Source organism: Primulina tabacum, chromosome 8 (genome assembly GCF_025594145.1).
Source record: "Primulina tabacum isolate GXHZ01 chromosome 8, ASM2559414v2, whole genome shotgun sequence".
NCBI classification, from domain to species: Eukaryota; Viridiplantae; Streptophyta; class Magnoliopsida; order Lamiales; family Gesneriaceae; genus Primulina; species Primulina tabacum.
Genome location: NC_134557.1, coordinates 8382197 through 8399931, shown reverse-complemented (window position 1 = coordinate 8399931; position 17735 = coordinate 8382197). Strand labels below are relative to the sequence as shown.

Sequence of the window (17735 nt, the reverse complement as noted above, 5' to 3'; positions counted from 1 at the left end):
TCAAAACTGTCCATATTTATAAAATTAAGTAATATTTTTGACATAAAAAGTAATATTTTTTATGGGTGACCCAACAAGAAATATGTTTCACAAAATTGATTCATGAGATGATATCATAAATTTTTATGATTTCTTAATCCCTTTCTAGAAGTTCAATGGGTTCAATCTTTAACCTAATTTAAGAAACTAAATATAATCCATGCATTTATTTCCACTTCATAATAGTTAAATTTTGAACTTCAAATGTAAACCTCTTCCAAGTTAACAATTATTTTTACACCTTTAAGGGTACATATCTTATTAGTTTGTGTTAAAATTTAAATTGAACGTGTCTATTTATATTTTCTTTTTAATTAATAATCACATCTTTTTTCTCTGGTCGAGATATTGTAATTAAAATTTATTTTAAAGTTTTGCTATTTATCTATTTTTTATACACACTTGAGTACATAATTTACTTTATCACTAGTATTAATATATCAACAACAGGATTTGATTTTCGACCATCTATCAGTAGTAATTGGTTTGTCGAGTAGAGATAAAACTTGTCGACAAGCAATTTTCATAGAAATTATTTTTTTTTTGAGAAAATATAGGATTTAGCAATTGACACTTGATCAAAAGTTATTGCTGGTGGTAACAATATAATTCAAATATTTTAAATTGTACAACAGCTCAAGCACCATATTTCGATTGTTTTACACAGTTTGAACAATTATTGCACCCAACAATCTCTCTCTTTCCTGCAATCAATGAAAATTAAAAAAAATGTAACATTGTCTCTTATACCAATTTTCACGCTCAGCATTTGTCAATTTACCAAAATTTATATATAGCTGGTTGTAACGATACTAGTTGTCAAATCTTTTAAACCACACAACAGCTTAAACACAACGTTTCGATTGTTTAGCATCAGAAATTATTGCGTCCAACATAAACAAGATGAGAAATTGTGCATTAATTGACCCAATAAAATAATTTTTTTAAAATAAAAATTAATTTCATATAGATGAAATTATAAGTTAATTACAGCCCAAATTAAGAGGTATATGTCAACTAGACCTCTCAAGCTCTGCCTCAAGTATTAGGATTCCAAACGAACGATGGAAAAAAGAAAACCCAACACGTACACATGATTATGAAGTGAAAAACAATTTTCGAATAAAATATATATGAACAATTATAAATTAAATATTCATTTATAATCCAATCAAAAAGCGGGAAAAATTTGGAAAAACCATATCAAACGTTAATGGACGTACGCTTTGTTTTCCATGTCCTATCGAGGATGCATTGTCAGAAGATAAACCTGTATACAAGGTGAATTGCTCCATGCATTTGAATGCAGTCTCAAAATCTCCCTCGCTTTAATCTTCAAATAACCTGCACAATCTGCCTGAAGCACCATGCATAATTTCGATACAACACTCACCCTTAACATCTCCAAAACCACCTCTCTCGTGGCTGAGAATCTAGCAAGCGATTCGATTATGCAAAGGGCGCTGTCGTCGGTCGCCGGAGAAACCCTCAGCAGCCGTTTCGCTACCATCGCTATCCCGCCAGCGTGTTCCAGAAGTTGCTGCCGCCCATCGGCGCAAGAACATAAATTTGCTAATAGGGTAAGGATTAGCTCAGTTGTTTTCTTATCCGGGTTGCTCAATTCGAGCTGGGTTATTTCGAATACTGCTCCGGCTTCGACTATTTTCATCCTGTTTCTTCCGGAAGGAGACGTCTCGATTAACACATGAAGAACAGATTTCATGGCCTGCGGGGATGTTCTCTTTCGCAAAATGTTCACCATTTGTTTGAAAAAATCGAGGTTTAATCTCTCCATAACACTGGAACTGGCAACTTCTGTGATGCTTTTTAAGAATGAGAGAGCATGATTCTTGGAGGAGGTTCCATTTTCTGATTCGCTGTTCAGCACCCACAAAATCAATTGAATCAAGTCCATGTAATCTTCAACAATCTTCTGGTTTTCTGCAGTACTGGGAATCCATGTAAGATGTAGAATTCTCAGAGCCTCTTCAATTCCTGACATTTTACCTTCTCTAAATCTTTTCAAGATTAAAGAAACAATAGCTTTTGGCACCCCTGCTTCCGCCATGCATTTCCGGTTCTTTTCATCCTCAGCAGCTAATTCATCCAACTTCTTGAGAGCTTTTTCATGTAATAATCTGTCACCACTTCTCACATCCCGAATGAGTTTGAATACTACAGATTTCTGGACAGGAGATTTCGGTGTTGGGATTTGATCGATTCCGCTTTTAGCATTGGCAATGCACCAAGCCTGGATTAATCGCCTGAGAATGTGGTTGGGAGTCAAGTCGGAGTCCGTGGGCAAGGGCTGTTTCGTGACAGGACACACCGCGGAGTGTCTGTCTTCTGCGGTGGCTGTGAGCAGCCACTGCTCGATGCTTTCGCGGTCGTAGGTGATGCCCGCGACGGTGGTGACCGGATCTTTCATCATTTGGAGGGATATTGGGCAGATGAAATACTGAGGTATCTCAATTTCATCCATGTGTGCCAACAAATTGGAAAAGTATTTACAAATTCGATTATTCAATAGCAAAGAAATCAAAGAAAATAAAGTATTTACAGAAAGTTTGCGCAAACTCCACAGTTTTGTGAATGGAATTCCCAAGCTTTCGAGGATGAGAAATCGCAAAATTAAATAAACATGGTTTATCTGTCTTCGCATTCGTCGTCCAGACGCAAGAATTTATAGGATCACAATTTAGTAAAACTTATATAATTTTAAAGGTATTAAGAGCCGTTTGGTTTAAGAAGTTCGTGGATTAACCTTTTTTTTTTTAAAAAAATGCAGTGTTTTGTTACAAAAATCTTTTTAAAAAACACTTAAAAATATTATCTAGAAGCTGATATTTATGGTTTTTTGACTTTTATTTAAAACAAAAATATTTTTTAACATTTATTTAAACGTCAAAATCACTTCTTCTTTTCATTTAATAAAAATAGACATATTTAAATATCCAAACTCATTCTAAATAATATTTAAATTATTTTTTTTGATAAGGTTCACGTATAAACAAACTCTGTCTACTTGCTTTTATTTAAATACAACTTTTTAAAAAATTTTAAAAATATTTTATATAAAATTTAATTATTTTTTTTCAATTGATAAATAAAACTAGATCTACATATCCCATTACTTGCCACCCCAATAATTCTCCACAAGTGGTAAGAGAAAGCGGCTAAATGTGCAAGAAATTTTTGAATGGAACAAGAAAACGACGAAGGAGAAGACTAAGCAAAAATAAAAAAAAATAAAAAAATAGAATTAAATTGAATTTTCTGACCAAAGAAAATTCTAGTAACTTGTTTTCAAAATTGATGAATTATTTGGTCATATGTAACTTTTTTAAATTTGCCACAATTATTAATTTCGGTGGTCAACGCGACAGCAGACAAATGCATGCGCACATATTTCTGAATTTTGATTGCATTTTTTCTATTATCAAAAAAATGTTGTAAATTAAAATTGTAATTAGTGGGATACATGGCTAAGAGGTAGCTTAAAAATTTTTAGATATCATATTATATATTTTTAGTTTTTAATAGAAAATTTTATGGTTTTTTTTATAAAAAATATCAATTAAATTGGCAACTTTAATGATCGGGCCTACTAGATTTTTTTTCCATTTTGAAATAACAAATTTTTTTTTTATTGAATAGCAATTTTCTGAAAAATATTTCTTGTTTTTTCAAAAAAATAAAAAGTAGAAAAAGAGGCAAGATGAAGTGAGTGGGGGTTGATTCAGTCGGATTTTATGTTCACACTTTTATTTGGCAATACTCCATTGCACAACACCCACCCACGAGTTTCTATAATTGGATAGTTCATGTGTTACTACCTAATTAATTATGATAAAAATTTGTGTACGACGGTCTCACGGATCGTATTTTGTGAGACATATATCTTATTTGAGTCATCCATGAAAAATTAATACTTTTTATGCTAAGAGTATTACTTTTTATTGTGAATATCGATAGGGTTGACCCGTCTCACATATAAAGATTCGTGAGACCGTCTCACAAAAGACTTACGCATTAATTAATCCGGACAATAGGCTTTCTGTCTCAAAATCCTTCCATCCAAATGGCGGTATTCACCATATATAGAAAATTATATTTTTATAATTATTATTAAATCGTGTTTATTCATTAGAACCATGATATTCTTCACATAACACAACTAGATATCGAATTAAATTTTAAACAATTGTCAACTCGATAATTAGTGAAGGCTGCAGGTAGCAAAGTCGCATATAATGTACATACACACACATATGTGTGTTAATTGTTTACGACTGCACGTAAGAAAAATAAAATAAACAGGAAAAAAATGCAAACAATGGGAAAGTCGTGCTTTTGACGGCTTCAAAAAGCAAAATAGCAGTCATATCATAGAATGGACAAAACCCATGTATATATATATCTGTGTGTTACTTAGATAATGACCGTTGAAATTTATCTATTGCATGTATAATTTGGATATATTTCATTATATTCAATAGATTAGTATTATATCATGAGTAGATCTCTTATGAGACGGTCTCACGAATCTTTATCTGTGAGACGAGTCAACCTTATCGATATTCACAATAAAAAGTAATACTCTTTGAATAAAAAGCAATAATTTTTCATGAATGACACAAATCAGAGATTTGTTTCACAAAATACGATTCGTGAGACCGTCTCACATAAGTTTTTGCCTTACATTAATGATGGACACAAAATTAAGTACGGTAAATCGATATGATATCAAAACTGATATTACATATGTGTGTATCATACTCATATTTAAATATAATTCACATCAACAAAACATAATCAATATATCTAACCTGTGTCGTATTGAGTTCCATATTATATCGTTCGTGCTTTAAATTATTTCTATTATCTATTATTATTAAATGGACGAAGACATATAAATAAAGAATTTGGAACTCTTTTGTTTGACGCATTTGTTAGTGGGGTCTTTTATCAAATTATAGTACTTTTATTATCTATTAACAATCTACCGTATTTTTCTAAAATTTATTAAAATATTGTAAAAAAAATAAAAAAAATAAATAAATCTTTTACTCCCCGCCCTTCCAAATGTGGGGGGAGCAAATTAATTCACCTCCCCCGCCTGTAGGGGAGACGGGGGAGGGAGAAATTAAGTTAAATTCTCTCCCGTCTGAACGACAGGCAGGGGAGAGTCTTTTTAAAAAATTTCGTTTGCCCGCCTATTGCAGTGGCGGGAAAATTTAAATATTTTTAAAATAGAATTCTTCTATATATATACACGAGACTTGCATTTTGTATTCAAAGATTTTTTACTTTTATTGTGTTCACAGAAGTTCACTTGCATTTTGTATTCGAAGGTTGTTCAAAAATTTGTCGGTATGGATTTGATTTATTTTTCGTCTCAAATTTTTTTAATAAAATTTTGAATTCTAATAATTTTATACCTTCTGTCTCTTGATTTGTTTCAGGAAGTGTAGATATTGGTATTATCGTGTCTATCTTATTAAAAGGTAAATAATATTTCTAAGTGTTGATAAAATTATTTGTATTCAATTAATTTATTTGATGGTTGTATTATATTAATTTTAATTTATGTTTAGAAATTTTTAATCTTAATTCGTTAAAATTATTATCTTAATTTTTGTTATGATATATTTATTTGTTAATTTGTTATCATAAATATTATTGAAGTGTTTTTATTTATTATGTTTACGTAAAAATGATATATTTGTTTAGAAGGATTTTAAAATGACCTTCTACACATGTATGTTTATGATCAAATTTAACTTTAAGTTAGTTTTTAAAACTAGCACTTAATTAAATTAAATTCCAATTATATCCTTTGAATCATTTTCATAATGACACAAAACATGTTAAATTAAGTCAAATAAGAGGGATTATTTCCTATTATCATCATAATTAAATTTGGTTTTAGATTAAATAACTAATCTGCGGGGACCCGGACGCTAATCATGTTCTTAATCATCATTGGGACTAATTAATCAATTATAAAAACAGGGTCTAATTTTTTTTTTTAAATACGGAACGTAGTGAAATAAAACGTATATACATCTCAGTATAAAAGTACAAGTCCTGTACCACATACATTTATTCAACTAAGGTTTAACAGCTAATATCATGTGTCTAACCCTATCTCTAATCCAAGTCCGGAGCCTCCACTCTAATCACGATCTCTCTTCATCTTCTCAACCCTGAACCTGTCCCACCTGTTGTCATGCACACATACAAAACAAGACAACAGCCGGATAACTCCGGTGAGAATAAATCCCAGTATAAACAATGTAAACATGCAATCATATAAAAACATATATAAAAGCATATAACAAATATCATTCACATGCAGCCAATCAACAAACATGAATGATATAAAACTGTAAATCAACTAGTCATTACAGACTCGACTCCAACAACGCGTCGTCTCAGACTCGACTCAACTCTAACCTAGGGATCCCAATGTCTGGATATTGATAATTATATCGAATCTCAGTCGATAGGAATGAATCAACCCTAAACGGCATCGATATAATTCATATATCCAGTGTCTGGGCGAAACAGCCGCAGAATTGACAAATCAGTCAAGAATTAAGCGAATCAGCCAATAACTAGACGAATCAGCCAATAACTAGACGAATCAGCCAGTAATTAAGCGAATCAGCCAAAGTTTAGACGAATCAGTCGATAACTAAACGAATCAGCCAATAACCAGACGAATCAGCCAGTGACTAGGCGACTCAACCCATGACTAAACGAATCAATAGTCAATACATGCAGTGGCTATAAATCAATAGACTCCAAACATCAATCTCATCAATTACAAATATCAATGTAACAAACTAAGTATGTGATTTAGGGAGACTCGAGTCAAACCTCACTCGAGTTGTGCAATCCCAACTCAACATTAATTTATACCTTTCTTTCTGATACTATGACTCTGTCGAAGTCTCGAACTCAAAGCCTGTCAATACGCAATCTGACAATCACAATATTGAGGGTACGACATTAATACACCACTCAATCAATACTGGATATAATCAGAATTCAATCAAATTCTGTTTCAACAATGTGATGTCATAATTTCAATATATCCAGCACTACCATATTAGTCAGATATCAATTCCAACACCTCATAATTGATAACAATTCAATTCTGATATCAAATCAACTCCACAACTACTCCGAAAATCATAACAATTTCATATGGTATCTGTTCTCCAGTCCGGTTTCGATTATACGATATCGAACATGACAAGAACATCATAGATGAATCATATCAGATTTTGACAACACCATAATTTCAAAACATATCAAAACGTAGCAAAATTTACGTCCAGTTGTAGTCTGCGTCGATAGGAACACAGTACCAAAGTCGGATTCAAAATCTGACGGACGGATTGAAATATAAAGGCGTAAGGATTTTCAACCCTTTTTCAGAAACCTTTTCTCAATTTTCTTTTCGTTTCTTTGCTTCTGAAGAATGTAGTATTCGTGTATATATATATATATACATCCACGTACATGCAAGAGGACGAGTGGCTCAATGTGCATTCTGCACGTCTCGCGCATATGCGCGACTAATATCGGCGCATATGCGCGAGACCTACTGGTCTCGTGGATAAGCTTCTCGGCAGCTCGCGCATATGCGCGACTCATCCCGCGCATATGCGCGAGGTCCTCTGGACTTCGCTTTTATAGGCTCGCGCATATGCGCGAATATGCGCGACTCACTTCGCGCATATGCGCGAGGTCCTCTGCCCACGTCGCGCATATGCGCGCATCTGTGCCGCGCATATGCGCGAGGGCTACTGTTCCTCGTACATTTTCATGCATTATCTCGTCTTTCCCGGTCCGATCCTTTCCGTCTATAATCATATCAATTATCCCCAAATCATTTCAGATTAATAGGATAAAATTCTCGGGCCTTATATAATCAATCTAACATATTAATTATGTTAATTGCTAAATATGTTAATTAGCTTTTTACATTGTTTTTATGAATACCGTTGTTAATATAAATAATCATTTTCACAATTCTATTCAAACTATTCTTTAAGAATTTAAAATTTAGATCTAATATTTTGTAATATTTCGTATTAAATTTATTACTTTGTATGTAGTAGCGTTTTTTTTTAAGATTAGATCTAATATTTTGTAATATTAATAATTTGTAAAATGTATGAGAAAAAATTATGATTTAGTAGTATCATTTAATTAAAATATTAGAGATAAATAATAAAATAAAATCTAAAAAATTTATTAGACATGAATTTAATCATCGAGATAAACTTTTATATGTTTATTATTTTTTAGTGTTAAATTAAAGATCACGTAATATAATATATTTATTTCAATTATTTTTCGAGAAATTTTAGGGAATAAAATGGGTCAAATGTTTTTTTGATCAAAAATAATTCACTGAGTTGTAATAGTGGAAAAGGTAGTTGAAGATTATAAAATAATGCAATGCTATATTATAAAATCTTTAACAAACAAGAATATTTTAAAAAATAGTGTCTTAAGATGGACTATAATAATTAAATTTATATCAATTAAATCACAATGAAATTATATATAAATATGTATTTATTTCTAACTGGTAATTTTTTATATATAAAATACAGATGGAATTTAACGCTGGACCAATAGATGGTAGTATTTTATATAGACAAGAAAAATAACTTTATTTAACTTCAGACATATATAGAGAAACAATACATGAATTCTTTATTGTCTATATTTTAAAAAAAAATTTAAAGACAACTCGTGATTCAAATAAATACAAAAACATTAATTATTCGTCACAAATTCATGCCGACATTGAAAGATATGATAAGATACAGCCAAACTTATCAATCAAATATACATCAATAAGTGTGTAAAAATATCAATTGATATAGATGGACAATAATAATGATCTCTTCACGTGAGCTCAAATCCATCTTTTTGTATAGTAACGTTAAATCATCTTTTTAGATAAAATAAAATATATTAATTTCGTCGTTTTCCATTACCCACCAATAATTACACAAAAAAACAAAATTATTATATCTAAAACATAAACGAACACGTCATAAAAAACAAAAGAATTCTACTTTAAAAATATTTAAATTTGCCCGCCGATGCAATAGGCGGGGGCAAGCATTTTAAAATTTATAATTTAAAAATATATTCCCCCGCCTATTGCAAATTTAAATTAATTTTTCTGCCCCGCCTCCTGCAGAGGCGGGAAATATTTTAAAAAAAATAACTCTCCCCCGCCTTATCGATAAGGCGGGGGAGAATTTAAATTAATTTCTCTCTCCCCCGCCTGTAGGGGAGGCGGGGGAGGTGAAATAATTTGCTCCCCCATTTGGAAGGGCGGGGGCGTAAAAGTTTTATTTTTTTTTTAATTTTTTTTTACAATATTTTATTAAATTTTTGAAAAGTACGGTAGATTGTTAATAGAAAATTAAAAGTGCTATAATTTGATAAAAGACCCTGCGTTAGTGTGTCGCATGGTCATATCAAGTTTTGATAAATATGAAAATCAATTGTTAAATTATTATTTGACTCCGCGAAAAATTACAAAATTGTCCATATTCCGCAAAATAATTACAAAAGTTAGACCATATATAGCAGCTGATAGCATGAGGCAAACAGAAGATGCTTCCAAAGTAGACTAGCTAATATAAAGTTGGACTAAAGGGCCGTGTGGTCCAACCATGCAGGGCAGACCAATGGTGAGTCAGTAGACCGTTAATACGTAACCTATTAAAAACGTTTTATGGTAGGTGCGCCTTTTCTTTGTCGTGTTTCTCTTTTAAGCAGGAGAAATCGTTATTTGTGACTCTCCCCCCATTTACGCCTTCTGGAATTTAGTTTGCAAAAATATATATGTAAAAACAGTCGAACAGGGAGGGAGATGTAATTGTTGGATCTCATTTTCTCTTGTTCCCAAATGTAGTGGAAATTTGTAAAATTTTTATTTTATTTTGACAATCAAAATATTTGGACACTCGTATGGTTTGGATTGAATAAACATACATAGGATGTTTAAATTTTTACCTTAGTAAATTTTCACTTGGCTCCAACTATGCCGGTACAAGTGAACCGTAGCTCTTGTTGTAAATCCTACGTACGTTCTTCAAATCTCATTTATTCAATCTTCAAATCAGGTCAATGACTGAATTACTTGTTCATCTTCCAACTTGCATTAGAAAGCATAGAAGGATTTTACGTAGAGATTGATATGAAGTTGCAGAAAACAAGGAGAATGGGAAGAGGTGGTTTTTTCGAAAAATCCCTTAGCTTAGAGGCTAGGTTTCGAAAATTGAGAATGAATTATTGTATTTAACCCTAAGCCTAATACACATATATATAAGTTTATGGCCCATTAATTAATTAAATACTTAATGAGATTAATCAATTAATTATTCTAGTCCAACTAGTTTAATTTATTAATTAGTCTTTTAAAGTTCAATTAAGAACCTTAATAATATGTATATTGGTCTTGTATTCCTACAAGCCTATTATACATATACTCATTACATTTAATTTAAATCTTTTATAAATTCAACATTTGAATTTAATATTTAAATTATAAATTCAGCTCCTTGAATTTATCACATCCAAAATTTAATAGTCATAAATTCAACTCCTTGAATTTATGACCTCCAAAATTTAATAATCATAAATTCAACTGCTTGAATTTATTTATCAATGTTTTATATAAATTCAACTTCTTGAATTTATTATCTCAACAGGGACAAAATAATCCAGTACTTGTGTTATCCTCAATGGTTCAGGGATACAGCTAGCCGACGGTTCACAACTCTTTGTGATTCAAGAAATAATCATTTATTCGGACTTACCCTAATTTGCCTCATTCTATGTATTAACAATTGATCATGAGAATGTCAGAAATCATATTTCTAATCAAACCCATCGAATCATGGTAAAAGCGTCTAGTAGCATCGCCCCAATATTCCCTAGGTATCACTGATAGTGCCTGCAAGAACCAGTCGGTCATGATTAATGTACAGTAAGGTCCCTTCATCTCATATATCCCGATTGAATCTGCAACCATTGGTTTATCGAGGGTTGCATAAAAATTCGATAACTGTGTGACACATTTTTTATAATAAATAGTGGCATCGCATGTACAATTAAAGAACTCCTTCCCTAATGTACATCTCCTACTCTGGCCAAAGATTTCATTCACTGTTATTTCATCAGATCACAGAGGATATCAACACCCGTAGGTGAGCCGTGAATTCCTAACTATAATGCACTGTCTCCTATATGTGTCGCAACTGTACCCAAGCTCGCTACCTGATGATCCTCCTGGAGTCGATAAACGAGTCAAAGCACAGCCCTAGCATATAGAGCCTCAGTGTTGTCCTGGGTCATAAGGACTAATGGTGTACAATCACAACCATAGGCTTATCATCTCGATGAATGATAACGACTTAGAAAGTCCTAGGGAGAGCAGTTCGGTATAATCATTATATGACTACTAATCTGCATGTTTGGACATATCTATGCCCTTACAAAGAAACGCGGTACACAACATCACATATGCTAGTATCGAGCTCAAGCGACCTTTATTAATGTTTCAGGTGGCTAAATCGACTAGGAACTAATTTAAATTATACAATGTTTACAAATGAGTTTCAACATCAAATACGATTAATTTGTATTAAAGTATTATCAAGAAATTTTGTCAATGTTGATCACATGAGTATACAGATAAAGAAATAACAAACCATGAAATAATGAATTATATTAAAATATAGATTGTTCATTACAACTGAGTCAATAAATTCTCTAATCAACAATTAGCTTACATGACATCTATTCTAACAATAATGTTGTCATCAATCAAGATTTTGAGATATCAATTCTGTGGTGAATTATATTATAACTTTAAAAGGTAAATAGTAATATATAATCTTTACAATGGATATATTTTCAATAAAAATAGTGAGTGTTTCTTTCAAAGTAAACATAAAAATAGAGAGAGTGCAAAAAATGTTCATAACACTCCACCTTACTCATAAAATTTCTTACTTCACAAATTTATCGATATTTATTTATTTTCTTATATCACAAGATTTTAATTTGAACTTAAAAACACAAATGAACTATTCTTGTATGTCACCAACTAGAATTTTTATGTTAGAATTTTTTTATATCAGCTATAAATTAATATACTAAATATTATTCTTAAAATTTAATATTTCATATTTTAACACAAGCTTTATTAGGAGTATATGTTAAAATCAAACGTTTACCATTACGTCAAAAGTTATAGCTATTAGACAAGATGCAATTTTATTTCATTATACTCGTAGAATCACAAAGTGCTCATATTTGGATGCTAATGGGTAGAGCTGTTAAGTCCATGTGTTTTGGAAGTGTGTGTTTATATGTTGTCTAACATCCCTTAAAGAACTTTGCCCCTACCAGAGAATTCATTACTCGTTAAAATCTAGCGCAACTCTTTTATGGCACACTTAGCCAACCAGATGATGTGGCATAACATCAACAACTTGATGCATAAAAAACTTATCAGGAGATCACTCATCTTAATACTATTCCCACTTATACACGCTTTAACACAACAATATAAAAAAATATTTGTCAATTAATTTTACAAACACATAAAAAAGTAGCGATGTATAAAATTTTGATTTTCCAATATTTTGTTACATTTTTGGATAAAATACAAAATTTATTAAAAGTCAGTTTTTTTATTATTTTATATCAAATTTTTTACTTAATATTAAAAAATTTAGAACATAAAAATATTAATTTGAGCTATATATACTCATATACATAGACACCCGATAAATTTTAAAATCAACCCATACTTTTGTTTGAACCGTCAGAAATAAGTACTCTTTAAGTGTGATAAAAAATCTTGGAAATATGCAAGACTAGGATTTATTGAAAGTTATAGCGATTTGAAATAGTTTAGATAGTATTCTTTTTTCTAAATGCGCTGCATATTCATAGTAGAGTCCTCAATGATCGAATTTATTTTCAACGATCATCTGTACTGTTTCCCAACAATATAGGCATACTCCGTATTTATCATTAGATGCTCTCTTGAATTTAAGTACAAGCTTTTGATAAAGCTAATACACCATATCCGAATAAAGTTGATTCCTGTCATTTCAGGAGTTGGTTAGATACTATGTAATCTTTCTATATCGAGTTTTCAACTGAACGACTTGAAATGAACCATCCTTTTTGGAATCCTTAATATTGACATTTTCGCAATGTGGTTGGAAAACAACGTTTTGAACTCGTGAACTGCATTTAATAGTTTGGACGGGTCAAATGTGAGAGGATGTTTAGCAGCCGGAGTTTAATAAAGTACAGCGGTTGGATTTATAGACAAATTGGCTTGAACTCCCGAAAGGCTTGAAATATTCCAGCGGTTTGAAAAACCTTTTATATAATAAATTGAGTGGCTGGATCCTGAAACAACTTGATGTTTATTTTGTCAATCACCAAACTTAAGGGTAATAAAAAAAATATGTTCTAACAATTTTCTTATTTTTAGTGATAACAAAACCAAGCTGCAAAGTTATACAATCAATTACAAAAAGATGCAAAGTTATACAATCAATTAATGTCAGATAAACAATATTTGAAGGTCTCAGAGACTTTTGGCTAAAAAAAAAATACAAGTAACTAGATTAAAAATAAACATCGACAAGTTACATGACTAAAATACAAAACATGACATGTTATAAGAATAAAATTACAATTTTCTAATGTAAATATTTGCTACTTGAAGAAAATCATTTAGAGAATGTAACAAAAGGTTTACAAATAATTTTAAAAAATTTATATTATGATTTATGCATTTGGTATTTGCAATTTTTTTTTTTTTTTGATAATTTTAATCTTTTTGTATGAGATGGATTCGACGTGTGTGAGTAGCATAAAGTCAGTTATTTTTAATCTCTAACTTGAATCTGTCACGCCATAAAGTCCGGTAAATGTGGTGCAGGGAAGGGATTTCTGTTCTGAAAATCAAGAATCTCGTATCCGATACTCGAATCTTGAACCCGACGTTTCAAGAATTCTTGTTCCAAACTCCTAGATCGAATTCGATGGGAGATTCTGTTGGTGTTGGCATAATCCTAGTGACCGATGTGAACTTGCAGAAGGGGGGAGTGCAAGAGTGAGAGACGTTGTTTCCATGGGAACCTGTGGACTTTTGCTCTATACTAAATATGCCATGTCTGCTGAAGTATGCATGATTGCTACTGAAAAGTTTGCTTGTTTCCGAAATCTGGTTACTGTTTGGTGAATTAAGCTGATCAGTAACAGCGTTTTCTTTTCTTGGCTTTTTGGGATCAATTTGAGCCGGATTATTTTCATGTTTATCGAACGGATGAGTTCGGCAAAGCTCGCTCCAACTATTGAAGACGATGTCTCTGAGGGAGAAGAATTGAATACCTTGTTTGTAATATGATATACACACTATGCTGCATACTTATGTGTTGTATGATACATTTTTATGTTTTGACATATTTTGCAAGACATATAATGTTGAGCCTGATATCTTTTGAGATATACTTCTTTTGTTGAGACCGCTCAGCCATATTCTGTATTGTGGACGATGGGGGAATCGAGAGCTACAGTTTTCGACGGGACTCCCACGCTCTGGACATTGTAGGTCCACGTCTTGAAGATAAGTGTAAGAGCCAAAACATACTTAGGGCGTATCAAAGACTACACACTCAGGCGCCTCTAGACTGAGCATGAGATTCTTGATTGATCTTTGATATCCGAGCATATTGCATTTCGCATGCATCATATCATTTTGTATACTCGTACATTCTCGTATTGGGTGATTGTCGCTCACGTCTTTGTTTTTCATCTTCGGCACCCTATTCCACAGGACATGTCTTAGATTGGACGGTTCGGACGACCAAAGAAGTGGCTAGAGCAGTTGAGTTTTTAGTAATGATCCAGTAGGGGGTTTTATATGGTTTATCGTTCTCTTGTTCAAAATTATGTTTTCGTTATGGTTGTATTAATGTTTAAAACTGCTGTTATTGTTCTGTTTTCGTTTGGGTTGTAATATGGTTAAGTTATTTGGTTTTCGCTGTTTAATTGTTGTTATTAAGTTTTAATTTTGTATGGGTATTAGTCAGTTTAGTAGTGACTCGGGTAAGAGCGCTACAATTATTTTTTAACATGTGATAAATAAATTTTTTTAAATAAAATTCAATAAAATTAACGAGAAATGTTTTTTTCAAAATTCAATAATTTCGTCTAAAACCTCATTAACAAACAATTTATGACATTGTACGTGTTCAACGTATTTGAAGGATAACAAAAATTGCTTCATCAATATCTTTATACAAATAATTTGTGATTTTATCCACAAAATATCTCCATAATGTGCACAACAGCCTATTATTCTTAAATAAAATGAAATATGTGATTATAAGTAAATTATGTACAAACCAGAAAAATTATTTTATTAATCTTTACTATGTATATTCCATAACAATGTCAATAAGTTTTGTAAGGTGTCCTATAAGAACATAGGTAATTCCTTTAGAACTAGTTTAATCCTTTTCATTACGGGACATTTTATACTATTATGTATCTGTGAAATTTATAATATAGAAAAAAATTATCACATTAGCAAATATGTAATAATTAAAATTTTGTACAAATATGATAATAATATTTTGACAAAAATTTGTGTGAGACGGTCTAACGGGTCGTAATTTGTGAGACGGATCTCTTATTTGGGTCATCCATGAAAAAGTATTACTTTTTATGCTAAAAGTTTTACTTTTTATTGTGAATATCGGTAGGGTTGACCCGTCTCACGGATAAAGATTCGTGAGACCGTCTCACAAGAGACCTACTCTAATATTTTTTTTGTCGTCTCACGAGAGACCTACTCTAATATTTTTTCTTGTCGATCATAAAAAAACAGATTTCAAAATTAATGTCTCCTTGTTCTTGTTGTTTTCATATGTAAATAGTTCATAACAACATATAAATCTAAACTTAAATGTCCATTGCATCTTTGGAGAATTCAACTCACATATGATACTAAAAAGAGGAGTCATTTCAGAATTCAATTTTGGAGCACATAGTAAGAAAAATAGAATAAAATTGGTTTTCAATATAATATGCAACACTGCATTATTTATAATTTAAAATTTAAATAAAATAACCAAAAAAACAAAAATTATACTATGAATGCTTTTGACATAATTATACCATACATTAATATGTTTAAATTATGAAAATCTCGAATATTATAAGCATCGGGCTCGAAGTTGGCCCATAAGTTCTCCCCGTAAAAAAGAGCCCACGATATATATAGGCTCCACTTGTCAAGTGGGAATTCAACCAATTCCAACGAGATCATGGATACGTCCTCTTTTTCTGGTCTCGCAAATCTTAAAATTGGAACATGTCACTTTGTGCTAACGTTTTTAAATTTATACTAACACACACACACATATATAGTTTTATTATAATGATTATCAATCATACTAATTTTTGCGTTTATGTATATACATATATATATGTGAGACTTGTTACCCTGCACCCAAGGAGGTGCAGGGTATGTTGAGCGCCTGTACAGCTGGCGCCCAGATGTGTTTTCTTTTTATTTTTTTTTTTTAAAAATATTTTTTTTTTGTTTTTAGATTTCTAGATTTACTTTCAGTTTCTATATTTCTAGATTTCTTCGATTTCTGATTTTTTGTGTGTGAATGGCAAAAAAAAAAAATTTCTTCTTTCGAATATTGGTCACGGAAAATGTGGATTTTGAAGCCTATGATATATATGGTGTGATATTCGATTTAAGGTGCAATTTGTGCATGAAATCACAAGAAATTCGAAAGAAGAAATTTTTTAAAACTTCGTCGTTGGAGAAATTTTTTAGAAATTCGAAAGAAGAATACTTTTTAAAAAAACTTTTTTTTTTTGGTTTCTAGATTTCTAGATTCACTCTCAGATTTACTCTCAGTTTCTACATTTCTTCGATTTCGGATTTTTTGTGCGTGAATGGCAAAAAATTCAACAATTCAAATATCAATTTAGTCCATTCATATTTTGTCAAATTTCACTTTAGTCCATCGATAATAATAAAAAAATTATGCACACACGCATCGCGTGTGCAAATTAACTAGCATATATATACGTGTGTGTAAATTAACTAATATATATATATGTGTGTGTGTGGATCGTGGCATGATAGATATGATGGCCTTGGATTTATCATTTATGAGGTGAACCAACTTGTCCAATCAAGTTTTCCATTATTATAATTTTTTTAAGTATACTTGATGTTTTTATATTTATATATTCGTTTAAATAAGTAAAGTCTATACACTAAAAATAATTAAACCATATGCTTGCATAACAAAATGACGCAACATTTTTGAATAATATAAAATCTAAAATTAAAATATCAATTAGAATAACATAAAAACTTTTGTGAGATAATCTCACAACTCAATTTTGTGAGACATATTTTTTATTTAGATTACCAATAAAAGTCAATTTTTTTTACTTATTATTATAAATATGGAAGAATCGATCAGTCTCATGAAAAAAGACGATTGAGACCGATATGTACTATTAGAATACATGATTAACCACGTCGACAAAAAAATTTCAAATAGTTCATAAATATTTTTTCCACT

At 31.1% G+C, this 17735-nt stretch overlaps 1 protein-coding gene across 1 annotated transcript; it reads right to left on the bottom strand.

Moving 5' to 3' along the window:
• Nucleotides 1-1095: 1095 nt before the first annotated feature.
• Nucleotides 1096-2692, bottom strand: LOC142554504 (E3 ubiquitin-protein ligase PUB24-like). Its single transcript, XM_075665173.1, has one exon. It carries the CDS (start codon nucleotides 2519-2521, stop codon nucleotides 1280-1282), a length of 1242 nt encoding a protein of 413 aa, XP_075521288.1. The 5' UTR covers nucleotides 2522-2692; the 3' UTR covers nucleotides 1096-1279.
• Nucleotides 2693-17735: the final 15043 nt, after the last annotated feature.

Bases quoted from the DNA above. Each gene is read 5' to 3' on its own strand.
- LOC142554504 (XM_075665173.1), bottom strand. From the start codon at position 2,521: ATGGATGAAATTGAGATACCTCAGTATTTCATCTGCCCAATATCCCTC.